This window comes from Rhagoletis pomonella, unplaced genomic scaffold, assembly GCF_013731165.1.
Source record: "Rhagoletis pomonella isolate Grant_MI unplaced genomic scaffold, Rhpom_1.0 Rhpom_scaffold_02749, whole genome shotgun sequence".
NCBI classification, from domain to species: domain Eukaryota; kingdom Metazoa; phylum Arthropoda; class Insecta; order Diptera; family Tephritidae; genus Rhagoletis; species Rhagoletis pomonella.
In genome coordinates, this window is record NW_023461302.1 from 8,093 (window position 1) to 22,164 (window position 14,072).

Sequence of the window (14,072 nt, forward strand, 5' to 3'; positions counted from 1 at the left end):
GTTTTCCGCACAACTGGTTAGCTCCAATATTAAAGTAAGCTGCAAACATTTAACCAGCAGCTGTTTATAAAAAAAAATGCGAAGATTTTAAGAACTCCCATGTATTTAACCATTCATTACGCAGCACACATTATCTAATCTTTTGCTCATTGACTTTTTTCAGAATTGTTTTTTTGCCCATAATCTCCTACAACTTTCACTTTCCCGACTCGAATCTTGAAGCGTTCAAACATTTTTATAAGCTTTGAATGCGCACAGTTTACTTAACGGAATTATTGATGGATTACTGACACAACTTTTGACACAATCGTACATCAGCGCACGCAGACACACCCACACACACAAAAGTGCACACTGAGAGATAGCATAAGCCATAAGAAATCACAGCAAGTAAAAAATGTTGTACTTGGAAAATATTTATTAGCAAAGTTTTTGGTTATTGCAAAGCCAGAAACAAGTTGCTTCTATTCGCTTAAGCAAAGTGATGTGATCTGATTAAATATTTTTTATTTATAGACGTTAGTATGTGCACAAGTGGAAACTGGTAGGACACAACTTTGACGGAAAATGAGCAGACGACTGGCAGCTGTTGAAAACTAAGGCAACATGTTTACCGAGGATTATCAACCAAACATATTTCGAAGATTTGCCACAAATGCTATTAATTTCAGCTGGTAAGCACAATAAGAGAAGTTATTGTGGCATTATTGGATAGTCTTGACTCAGTCGCAGTTAGTCCTGCCATGTAAGAGTTAGTTGATTGCCAATCTTTTTATCTGCCAGGCAGTGATAGCTGAGTGATGTTCAAGCGATGAGGAGGAAGTTAGATAGAGATTTCCTGTTGGGAGGTATTCACAACTGTACAAGAGAGGACGCCGAATTCAATTCAGATAAGGCGGACTTGATATTTTTCGCAGAAAAGTAAAAACTTCCATTATGGGCTCCACTCAAAGTAGGAAATAAACGCTAACTCCTGAAGCATTTACCAAATCTATGTACATACTATAAATACATGTGGAAATTATTCTAAACAGTAAATTGAGGTGGATTTTCAATGCGGTAGGTTAGGTTAGGTTAGCTAAGGTGGCAGACCCGTGTAACTGGAGCTCACTTAGACAATGTAAGATTGTCCTTTGTGATACCACAATTTGGAATAGCCCCCTAAACTTTAACGATAAAACGCTCCGAGCCGATTATGTATTTACGAATACCGCTGATCTCAATGCCCCAGAGCTCCTCGGGGCAATTTAGAAAGTGAGAGCCAAAGTACTTCAATCTTAGCCTCGCAAACGCTGGACACCTAAGAAGGTAGTGTTGACGTGATTCTACCTCGCCCTCTTACAGGCAACTGCGACATAAGGGCTCCGGTAGAATGTTCAGCCTTACTGCGTAAATACCGATAGGACAGTGACCCCCATTCTGGTGGGGGCAGAAGTGGGAGCTGTTGCTTAGTGAGTGTGATAACCCTCGACCGCCCCCGGTCTACCCTCGGTCAAAAGGACCTTGCGATCACGCATGTCGTGGTATTCGCCCAGCGCTCGCTGAGCTGACATGAGGCCCATCTGTCCAGGAGTGCACTGCAAGGGATCAATGGCACTCCCAGCCGCTCTTTATCTGATGACATGACATAACGTTTCACAGGTTCCTTTCTTTGTCTTCGGAACCCAAATAAGCCTAATGTAGAAGTATTCCGACGGGGCCGAAAGAGAGAGCAGACATTGCTTAACCAAGTCAGAGCGCACCTCTAATACGCTCACTTCCCTGACTGTTATAACGCTCCTTAGCAGTGAATCCACCGCCTCCTTGATAGCAGCTACTTCCGCCTGGAATACACTGCAGAAGTCCGGAAGCCTGAACTTAGTGCCAATGGAAAGCTCTCGACAGAAGACCCCTCCATCAACCCTGCCGTCCAGTTTCGATCCATCCGTAAAGAAGTTCACCGCACCCTTCCTCCAGAAATCGCGCCCGGCTAACTCATCCCTTGAGGGAAAGTGGACAGAGAAGAAGCTCCTAGGAGCCGTAACGGTGGTGCAGTAATCCGTACGATCTGGGATGAAATCGAAGCCCCTTAGAACTCAAGATTGTCCGGTCCCTAAGTTGGGCAAACAATCGGTTTCCCTGAGTCTAATAGCCGTTCGTGCCGCGGCAATTCTGCGTGCAACGTCGACAGGCACTACGTTTAGCATTACGTTCAATGCTAATGTGGGGGCGGTCCGTAGTGCCCCACTAATACCAATTAATGCAGCCGTTGTAGCGTTGTACGCGCTCCAGTTGCCTAGCTAGTGTAGCCTTTTCCAGTGAGTTCCACCAGATTAGGGCGCCATAAAACATAATTGGCTTGACTACACTACAAGGCCATTGATACCATTCTTGCCAATTACCCGACATCCGGCAGAAATGGTTAGAAAAACCTCCAATGCCTTAAACGCTAGCAGTAAAACATACGCTGAGACATAGGGCATAAAAACAGCTTAAACTCAGTCTCAGTTTTTACAGCTCAAGCTCAAGAATTTATTCTGAAAATTTAAAAGATTGGAAAAAGCATACGTTAGAATAACCTTGATTTATCATGTCGTTCTACAGTGTTCGGCGACACAGAAAAATACACAAACAAAGAAAATTCTAAACCGGTAATCGGCCGACCTAGTTGCAAAGAAATCGTCAGGGAAAACGACACTGATACTAAAGGTAAACAGAAAAGATCAAAACGAGTGAAGGAAAAGACACCGATCCAATCACCGCTGCTACCATTTCTTCGCGGACGGGTCCAAACTGAGTGAGTTATCGAACTACTGCATCTATGCTTTGTAGATAATATCATAGGCAAGCAGACGGTCATTAAGTCAGAAATAGCTCTAATATAAAACGCAAAAATATTGCAGGTACAGAATTAATGACCATAAAGGTATTGAAGGGAATAAGCGGGTGCTAGCCCGCTAGCCAAAACGGTGGTAAACTTACCACTGGAATTCACGTATGTCATCTGTTCTTCTTTCAATTATCTGAGGACAGCATTAGGCGTCAACATGTTGCTTTGCTCTTACAGTGAAAAGACCACAAACTACATACAAAAACAGCTTCCTCAGCTAATTAAAATATAGCGCCTCTGCTGGCTCTGCCATGAAGTTCGAATGAACATAAATTCTCCAGCTGTAAAAGTAATAAAGTAGCAGAGGAAGAGGCTTCACCTATGGAAGCAGGCTGTGGTATAGGGAAATTCAAGTTCAAACTCAAAAGAATACACATCCTGTTGGATAACCTAGACTTGACGTCGCAAAACTAGTAGTGGTTCTTAATAGAAAGGTCGGTTGATATCCACGCCAGAAAGCTCGGCGTCGCCTATGTGGAAGGTACGGAAGAGCAGCTGCCCACTTTTCCCTTCTGTGCCATCTGATGCCAATTGGAAATGCCAAGTGAAGCCAAGTTCTTCTCCAACTTGACTTTCCAACGCAGTGGGGGCCTCCCTCTTCCTCTGCTATCACCAGCGGGTTCCGAGTTGAGTGGAGCATCGGTGTACATTCGAACGACAGGCCAAGCCAGCATAGCCGCGGGATTTTTAATCGCTGCACTATGCATTTTTCATCATACAGCGCATCGTTCCATCGCAAAGTGGTTAAAAATTGGCATTTTGTGTTCGCAATCCACTGGCGCCTAAATTTTCACTCAATTTGAGATTTTTTTTATTGAAAGCTAATAAAATTTGCAAGAGACCAGTTGAGCTCGATTTTTGAATTTTTGTTTGTTTGTAAAACTTCGTTTAGTGCAGAAAAAGTTGCAATTTTGAAAAAATCGAATCTCCTGTTGCAGTTAATAAATATTACATAGTAAAAAATGGTTGAAAACAATTATAGGGTTCTCCCAAAACGAAAAAAAAAATTTAATTTCCACCAAAATTATATTTTTTTTTTGGTTTTATAAAAACTTTGTGTATGCTGCTTTATAGATCATTAAATTTTAATATATACAATAAAATGCAAGTAGCTAAGAGTTCGCGTTGATTTTTAATTGAAGTAGAGCTGCCGCTTACGTTCATTGTTGCAAGGAAAACTGAACACAGATGTTAACTTGATAGACTTGTATAAGGGGTCGGTTACGTTTTATTCTCAGATTAATGAAGGCATTCAAATACTCTTGCCATACTCAACTGCGGCCATTGGGAAGTCATTCAGCGCACTTCGGTATGACAAGATTTGGCTACGATCAACAATGCAAGAAGACCGCAAACTGGTTGAGCAAATGGGAGATGACTTTACAGGAAACGTTTTAAAGAGTTTTTCTGAGGATACCGGAAAACTTATACTTGCTTAAACCTAAAAATATATATTTATATATGTACACAAACGAAAAAACAATAAAATTTAATAAAAAATATTTTTTCCACCTTTATAAACTCCTGCCTGCCCCTAGGTCGAAGAGTGTTTCCCCCTTTTCTACTCCTCAATCATCTTCTCAGATCTTTTGAGGAGTCCGCGAAGTTTGGAGAGAAAAGTAAAGTTCTTAACTTCCATTCATAATCCCAGTCTTGGAAATCAAATGGGCTGCATTAAATAGGTTTTACTATAATCCCAAGCCAAACAAACTGGTTGGTTAAGCTGATTTAAGATTACTCATTGGTTGGTTTAGCTGTCATATTCGACTATAAATAAACTGATCTTTAGGAGCATGAAAATGCAAGTGAAGAATGTAATATACTTTTATAAGTATTCCTCATCTAATTGAAAATAATATTTATGTATGGTTCATACCAAAGGAGAAGCTTTGATATGAATAGTAGATAGAGAAGATATTTATTTGTACTTGCATATTAACAAAAAAAAGAAACCGACGGCTGAGTGGAAGATCGACCTATCTCGGCAACCGGTTCCAAAATACCCTATCTCAGCAAATTTTTCAAAAACGCGTTCTTGAAGAACGTCCTATCTCAGAGTTTGATTGAAGTTCGCCTTTTCTGAGATTTCAATACATCGGCAGCTGAGGTAGGGCGTTTTTCAATCGAATTCTGAGATAGGGCATTCGTCAACCAAATTCTGAAGTTGGACATTACTGAGTCATTTTCGGAGATGCGCCGTTTTCGAACCAGCTATCGAGATATGTCCATCTTCCACTCAGCCGCCTAAATGAAGAAAAGGTGCTATGATGGTATTTATGTTCTTCATTTTTCCTTTTCGCTTTTCGTTTGCAATTTGCAATGCAATAAGTGAATCGCTTCTACGCAACAGACGGTATTAAAGATAATTTGTATGCCATTTCTGCCGGATCTAAAAAGAAAAATTACTTCCGTCATAAAACAATTATGTCAAACCAAATACCTTATAAATATGCCAGAGCATACAAAGGCGCAGGGAAATGAGGCCAACAGGTCTGAAATTGAGAGTCATCTGTGAAACAGAAAATGAATGAAACAAAAAAGGCATGTGAAAAGGATTTTAAAAATCAACTAGAAAACAAGTAAGAAAGTCTAAGTTCGGGCGGAGCCGAACATTAAATACCCGGCGCAAGTATTAAATATATATTTTTTCACCTTTCCGAAACCTTCCGCTAGATGGTAAGCCGGGGTGTATCAATTTTGAGTAAATTAGCGTCCTTCAATTTCGAAATATTGAAGTTTCAAGCATTTCTGAAATTTACCGTTATATGAGAAGCGGCCGTTATTTTAGTCCGATTTCAATAATTTTCAACCTTTTGCTTATATGTGGCAAGCACAATAACCACACCGAGTTTGGTACAAATTGGTAGAACGGTTACCGATATACTTATATGTGATCATAAGTGGGCGGTGCCACGCCCATTTTCCAAAATTTTACCATAAACGTATTTCTTTAGTAAAGAATTGTTGCAAGCATCAATTTTGAATAAATTAGCTTCAATATTTACTGATTTATCGATTTTGTAATTCTCTAAATTACCGTTATATGGGATGTGGGCGTGGTTATTGTCCGATTTGAAAAAGTTTCGGCGATTTTTTATGCTGTACCAAGGCCAACAACTGTGCCAAGTTTGGAAGAAATTGGTGCAGCGGTTACCAAGATATACACATGTAACCATAAGTGGGCGTGGCTACGCCCATTTTCCAAAAATTTATAATATTCTTATTTGTCGTCTAAAAATTATTGTAAATATCAATTTTGAGTGAATAATCTCCAGTAGTTACAAAAATATCGCTGTTTTCGTATTTCTGAAAATTACCGTTATATGGGAAGTAGGCGTGGTTAAAGTCCGATTTCGCCCATTTTCAATACCAACCTACCTTGGATGAAGGGAAACCCACACACCAAATTTCGTTGAGATATCTCAATTTTTGCTCGAGTTATCGTGTACACGGACAGACGGGCGGACAGACAGACATGGCTTAATCGATTTCTTTTTTCATCCTGATCATTTATGTATACATTTGTCTATATCTCTCTCGATTCGTTTTGGCTGTTACAAACAACCGTTATGTGAACAAAATTAATATACCCTTGTGCACAAGTGCGCTCGGGTATAAAAATGTATAAACACTTGGCAATGCAAGTTGACAACTCGACTAAAATGCTTAGAATGTGATACATATACGACGCAAGGGACATGTTAATAGCAAGGCCATGAAGCAAAATTACAAAAAGAGAAATAAATGCCTCTATCTAGCGCACTAATGGGAATGTAAGAAAAAAGAAGAAAAAAGGTTTGCAATGAATTCAAAACCAAAAATGGGAGACAACCACAACCTCAACTAAGAGAATTAAGGATAAAACCATGAGTGGCAAAAAAGCCAAAGCCAAAGTCGAAAGCAAGGGCAATGACGTTGAAAAATGATGCCAAGCCAAGAATACAGCACTAGTCAGGGAAGAAGGCAACAAAACTGTCAACAACAACAAATACATAGGTAAGTAGTTTGTCAGGATGAAGTGTTGAGTAAAAGGAAAACACATGTAATGCGGCATGACAACTCCAAATGCCACTGATGCTGAGTAAAAGGATGATGACGAGTAAGAGTAACTAAAAGCCTGATGTGATGATGGCGAACATACATAGAGAGTAAATAATGATGAGCGTATTTGGTAGCAATAATGAGGAGGATGACTATGAAGATGATGTTAGTGGACAATCATAATGATTGCAGAATGTGAATGCCACAGCAGCTGAGAAGACGAAGCCGGCGTGCATGCTGACAATTATGATAATGAGGAAGTAGAATGATAATGAGTATACCAATGATGAACTAGTTGTTGCTGCACAAAATAAGCTGACATTGAATTAACGCTTGGGTCTCAACAATCTACCCCTTTATCCGCTGGTAAAAACTTTCTAAGATGCCCTAATGCTGTTGGTGCTGGGCTGTCTGTCTGCTTCTAAGGCGGCTCAACTAATAGCGGATGCCACATGAAAGTAAGGTTGTTGGGAAAATGTTGCATGAAAGGAAAAGGATAATGTTTGGCATATTGGTGACACACACACACGTCTGTACATGTATTACAATAGTAGCAAACTTTAGAAAAGTTTGATCCAAATACTCCACGGAAAGTTGGGGATGCAGCGCGGCACACAGCCAGCGCCAGTTGGGTTGTAGTGCCACCAGTCAATGTGTGCACATCCACTAGCTTTACATGTATTATGTAGCTGGTTCGTTGGCATGTCTCGTCATTTCGAAGTGCTGCCGTGCAGAAAAGTAGCTTTTAAAAAGTGATTCGAAATGCGAGTGAGTACGAGTAGAAGTTGGCAAATGAGTGCCTAAAGTCGTGTGTGTTTATTCAGCTGTGTGTTAATTTCATTTTACATTTCCTGTCTAGGCAACGAATGTTGATGAGCTGATGAGTTACATCGCTAGCAAAAACAGCAGCACATGAAGCCATCAACTGAGTTGTTACTGCTCGAAAAAGTTTGCAGCCTGTTGCAAGTTGCTGCTCTGAGTTTAACTTCAGTTGGTTGTTTTTTTATTTTTTGTCATTTTGCTAGCAGTGCTAGCTAAGAGTTTTTTTGTTGGCCCTACCTCAATTAATTTACATCTTACAGGGCAGTTCTGGCAGCTGTCTTTCAACTCACCACAGTCTTTCGAAAGAAAAAAGTCTTTCGTAAGACAATTTTCAATTCTAGCAAACAATATCGGACAACTTCTTGAAACATCTGCTAACGAGGAGGTCTTAGCATTATTCTGTTTGTAGTAATAAGTTGTAAAAAGTCAAATAAAATAAAAGAATATATAGGTATATTAGGCCGGGTCGATTTGTGGGGAGGCAAAAAAATCGCCCATTGCTCTGTGAAAATCATATTTTAGGGATCAAAATAAGAAACTTTGCCGAAGGAACCATACCTCTAAAACGAATTCTGATGTCCCCCAATTTGGGTCGAACTTTTGGGTAGGGGCAAATTTTGAAAAATCCCACTTTGACCCATTTAGAGTGCTCCAATCGAGTCCAAATGTATGACCGACCCCCACTAACTTTGGAGGCCCGACCCACCGATGCCAGTGGCACACCCCCTGGAACCCCCCTGGGGGTTCACCAAACAAACATTTCAAAAAATCGCCGGTTTTGCACTTTACATGAAAAAATCAGCGAAATGCCTATGTTTTTTCTTTTTGGAGTTTATTTTTCTCTTTAGAAATTTATTTAGTCAGAACATATGTAAATGAAAAAATGAATTTAACTTAGTAATAGAAAAGAAATTAAAAAAAATTATTAGAAATTAGCGGTTTTACAACCCTTTTAAAACCAAGGCATCACTGTGATGCATTTGCATGTCGTAAACATGTGGGTTTTTTATTCAACCGTTTTAAAAAATGAAGGTATCACTGTGACACAATTGCAAATCGGAAAATTGCTTGTGTGCGTTTTTTAAGACACCGCTGCATGTCGTAAACTTACTTGTGTAGTTTTTTTATAGCACCTACTTAAGAAATGAAGGTTGTTTTTACAACCCTTTTTGTGGGTATTTTAAGGCACCTTCTTAAGAAATGCGCGTTTTTTGCAACCATTTTAACAATTAAGGTATCACTGGAATGCACCGCAACCCTTTTAAACAATGAAGGTATCACTGTGACACAATCGCGGATCGTAAAATTCCTTGTGTTGTTTTTTTTAAGCCACCACAAGACACAGCAGGTAGAATTGAAATAACCATTTCATTCTTATTACCTCGTCTCGTAGACCATATATAACGCAACAAGAAGAACTCAAAGTGTGAAGTGCTAATTTCAGATAAAAAAATATTTCAAAAAAAATAATAAGTGAAGTGACCATTCCAAATCAAAAAGTTTACAATGAATCCACCATCCTCTACACCGCAAGATGAAGCAACTGCATCAACAACTATCGAAAGCCCAATGAGTCATATACCCAAGCATGATGTTACTGTTTTTGGTGTGTCTACTGATTTAACTGATCTTAATTTAACAACCCATCTGGATATCTTTAGATATTATTTTTACTTAAGCGAACGTGCTAAAACAGAACAAAAAAAGTTTTCCCATAAATCATTCACTATTCAAGTACAAGATAAGTTGATTGGAATTCGGGAAAAACTTGGTATGGAAATAATGCTGAAAAAAGGTGTATTTAATAAATTGAATAAATTGCTTGACAAGTATCAAGAGCAAATCAAGAGAAGAAACAACACCCAACAATTTACAGAGTATGTAAAATCTCTGGAAACAATTTTTTACATTGGAACATGTAAATGCGATTTGAAGGCAGCTCCATGTGCATGCGGCTGGGTTCCCGAACGCCTCAAAGAGTTCATGCACGATCAACATAATCAGAGAAGACTAACAATGGATGCATTTGAGATGGAAAATGAAGAACATATCAGTCAGAACATATGTAAATGAAAAAATTAATTTAAGTGAGTTATAGAAAAGAAACTAAAAAAAATTATTGTTTGAAGTCTTTTTTACTTTCAAGTCTGGGCAATTTCGCACGGCTCTCTAATGTCGTCGCCATAACAGCCTCTACATTTTCCGGTATAACCCGTTTGGAAACGCTAGCTAGCAATTGAACATGTCGTTCCGTTCCTTGTATGTGTGATGGAATTTTTGGATCATCCCTGCAAAAAATGCGACCAATCCCGGATGCATCCGGGATCAATCGCCGAGGAACATGCGACTACTACTATTTTTCGCTCTGTGTATGGAACGAATTGATCGCATTTGTTCGAGCATGTCCTATGGAGAGACTAATTGTACCCTTTTTATACCAGAACGGGTATAAATGTAGGCCCCTATTGCGAGTGTCGACTGGCAGTAGAATAGAAATTTGTCGATCGAGTCGATCATCTTTTATTTTGCTATTGTGTAACTTGATCGATAAAAATTTGTACTATTGTGAATAGTGGCGGAATTGCTGTTTGTTTGTTTACATTTGTTTCTTTAATGTTTCATTTACATCATTTTTAAAATAATTGCTTTTATTATAAAATTTAAAAAATGGACACAGTTGAAATATGGTTTAGTGATGAGGAAGATGATGTGGAAGCTAATAGATTAGTAGAGTTGGCTAAAGCAAGGAGGTAATTGCGAGATTCGTCGGATCCCATGGAGTTGGAAGATGAAGTGTATGTACATATGTGAATTTTATGAATAGAAGTTGCGTTCCCGATGCTTCAAGGTTTTTAGGTTTTACAGGATTTGCAGGAAAAGCTGTTATCCTCATTAATAAATTTTATGGAAGTTTAAGAAATACGGTACCGTTTAGTTATTTGTACAATGATGTTGAGTATTTGTGTCCAAACGCGTGACCCGAGTTTTAAAACTTTAACATACAAGTGTAGTGAAAGAATTAAACTTTAATTTAACATAAAGATTTCAAGTTTCCGAGCATTAATTAATTAATAAATTATGCAGTTTTTTGTAAACTTTGATGTTGGTTCTGCGCAAAAACACTGTGGATGGCGTAGCCGGAATTATATGCACAAGAAATATTGTATATCTTTCACAAAAGAAGCGGAGCTTCCTCCCTGCTCTTTACGGAAATTCCTTTGCCTATGTCCTCACTCTCCTGCATCAGCTCGACCAACCGCGCAAGTTGCCTTTTGTTGCTTACAATTTTTTATCTGTAATTCAGACACATATGTACATACATATGTATGTATATTGCACAATTTTTAACAACTTCCAATTCAATTGACTTACTTTTTATCCATTATAGTACCACTTTCTTATGTAAATTTTATAAACGCAAACTCCAACGACTAAAAAACAGCAATAGAAGGATGAGCGATTAAAAAGTATTCACAGTCGCTAATTGAGCGACTAAGCGACACTCACAATAGCATCGATAATCGATAATCGCTTAATAGTCGTTTATCTACTGCCAGTCGACACTCGCAATAGGGGTGGTAGATTAATCGCCTTCTGTACCCGGATGGGTATGCATGTAGATTAGTCGACTTCTGTACCCTGACGAGTATACATGTAGATTAGTCGCTTCTATAGCTGCACGGGTACAAAAGTAGATTAGTCGCTTTTTATGCCCCTGGATAAATTCCCTTTTATAGCAAAAAGTAAATCTGTAGACATTTGAAAAAACAACTTATCTGTTATGTCACTTTCTGTTTAAAGCAATATTTTTGAGTTCTCTTACAATATTCGAACTAGTTATTAGTCTTGGGTATAGTTTAAAATTAAAATAGCTTAACAAAAACTAAAAATTTTTAAACTTAAGTTAATTATCTTTTAATCTGATGATAAACATTCTAAAATCGCAAAAGCTGTTTTGTTAAAAGTCCACAGAAATATATCAAAGTAGTTAAAGTTCATCAAGTTTTATATCATTTTAATATCAATAGCAAACTTAACATAAATAACATTAGTGAGGTAGTAAATATATTCTTCAACGAAGAAAAACGGAAAGAAACTTAAATTCATAGTTTGTAAGTTCAGGCTTAGAGCATTTTATGTGGATGGAAACCAAGGCGAAGGGTGAGAATTTGTAAAACGGATAAATTTTTTCAGGGATGTCGAAATATATATATTTTTTAATAGTTAATCCTAATCATCTTGAAGACGGCTGATGAAGTCGTTTTTCAAAATAGTTTTACCTTCAATTTAAAAAGCTTTGTTATGATTTCTTTGAATATTAATTTACAAAAAACTAGTACACTAAACGATTTGAAATTTTAAGGATTTTATAAAAAAAGATGAACTTAGAATAATATATTTAAAGCTAGCAAAAAAAAATCATAATGATTTTATACATATTTGTTTTAAACAAATGTGATTAAAGTCATTAAAAAAATTAAATTTAAAAGTTAAGTTACAAACGTTATAAAAAATGTTCACTGACCTTAAATATATTATTTTAAAAAAGCTCATCAGTTGTTCAGGAAGCTGTTTAATAAACTAGTTTTTCTCAAATGAATATTCATAGAAACCAAAAAATATTCCACTTTATCAACCCTTTAGGACTAGCTATTTGCAAATAAAAATTTTAAATTTCCACATCACTGAAAAAAGTGAGCCGTTTTAAAAATTCTCACCCAGTGTGGGGTTAAAACATGCTTCTACGTAATACATTAATTTTGTTTTTTCTTTTCTCTATAAATGCGTTTGTACTGCTTTGCCTTTTCAAACTGTAAAGTTCGCCTTATAATTTCTTCAGGAGTTAATCCTTTGAAGGGCAATTTGGAAACAGCTCCTGAAAATATTAACAAACAATTTTGTTAAAAACAAAAACCAATCGAGGACGTAAGAAAAGAATCGTGTATACATACCTGTAAACACGCAAAAAAATTGGGAAATTTTTTTAGTCCTACTTTTCCATGTGATCCATCAACATTTATTTGATGGATTAGCTGCGTCCTAAGCACCAATGATACGTTTTTCATATTGTTGCAAATTATGGAAGAAATCGCCGATTCCTGTAAAAAGTAAAAAGATAATTATATTCATTATTATATAACAAAGAAATCCATAAGAGAAATTATTTATTTATTTATTTCTGATGATCTCTTCCAAATTTCAACAAATCACTCAATTTTATATTTCTAATTGGATATTTCGACTTCAGACTGAAATGTAATTAAATAATCGTTATAAAATTGTGTGTTTTATTGAAACCCGGACTTAAGTTCGGCAAAATTTTATAACTGTTGCCTTTGCCGGCCAAAAACAAAATTAATAATGAAATTTTTAAAATTACATACGAAAATATCTCGGTTAGCAGCAGAGAGTTTGCATTCTAGTTGTGCTAGTTCTTCCAGATTATTTAATGGAAAATATACAACTGGTGCATTTTCTGACTCCTGCCGAACTAGTTGCTCTGTTGCCACCTTCTGAGTTGCGATAGCGTCCATTATTGCGACATTTTGGGATTCTACCACCCGCCGAAGCTCCTTAATGGTGCCCTCAAGTTTTTCGAACTTTTTTTCGAACGTGGAGCAGTGACTGCAGCACACCACTTCGTACACGTTTTGTGGTGGTTCTAGAGAACCTGCGTGAGTTTCTATCGTGGCTGCTACGCTTACGCGCCGAGATTCTAAACAATGCAACAAAATTAAGAATTAAATTTTGTTTTAGATATAGAACAATACTTTTACCTATAGTGTACTCGTTCGATACGCTGATTTGCCGTGCACTGCTTATGCGACGTGATTCTAAGGGAAATAAATTGAGCGAATGAGGGATGTACTATATTGATGGTTAAACATTGACAACTCGTAACTCTAAGCCTTTTCAAAGTAAGTTATGTATTGTCAATGTTTGACCATCGATATACTATTCTATTATAAAAGACATTTGTTTACCTATAGTTAATTCGATTTAATTTTTCCTCGATGCGCTCATGTCAGTCGTATCTAAAAGAACTTGGATTTTTCAAAATATTACAAAATTATTATAAAAAAAACATGAACTTACATTTTGGCTGTTTTGCATTTTTAGCCCCCGGTGTCGCGTTTCTGGGTGAGTACTTTTTTATAGACTTGGGGAAAAATAGAAATTATTAATAAAATTATAAAAACTAAATATAATAAAAAAAGGAGTTGTTAAATATGCAACTATATACAAGTGTGCAAAACTGGAATGAAAGGGTATGGCTGACGAGCAACCTGGTGCTTCACCACTCGCCTCTTCTGCAATGTGTTCACTTCTAGCAAGTGGC

General features: G+C 37.3%; 1 protein-coding gene and 1 long non-coding RNA gene across 2 annotated transcripts in view; both read right to left on the reverse strand.

Moving 5' to 3' along the window:
• Window positions 1–12,247: 12,247 nt before the first annotated feature.
• LOC118753680 overlaps window positions 12,248–14,072 on the reverse strand; it is a gene marked incomplete in the record, with an annotated part of 3,731 nt that continues 1,906 nt past the window's right edge. Inside the window, 1 exon segment of the mRNA XM_036488551.1 lies at window positions 12,248–12,608. Within this exon segment, the coding sequence (XP_036344444.1) occupies window positions 12,487–12,608 (122 nt within the window).
• Window positions 13,206–13,767, reverse strand: LOC118753681. Its single transcript, XR_004994832.1, has 3 exons — window positions 13,717–13,767; window positions 13,510–13,566; window positions 13,206–13,448 (listed from the first exon to the last, which is right to left on the reverse strand). It is a non-coding gene; the product is annotated as an uncharacterized LOC118753681 (long non-coding RNA).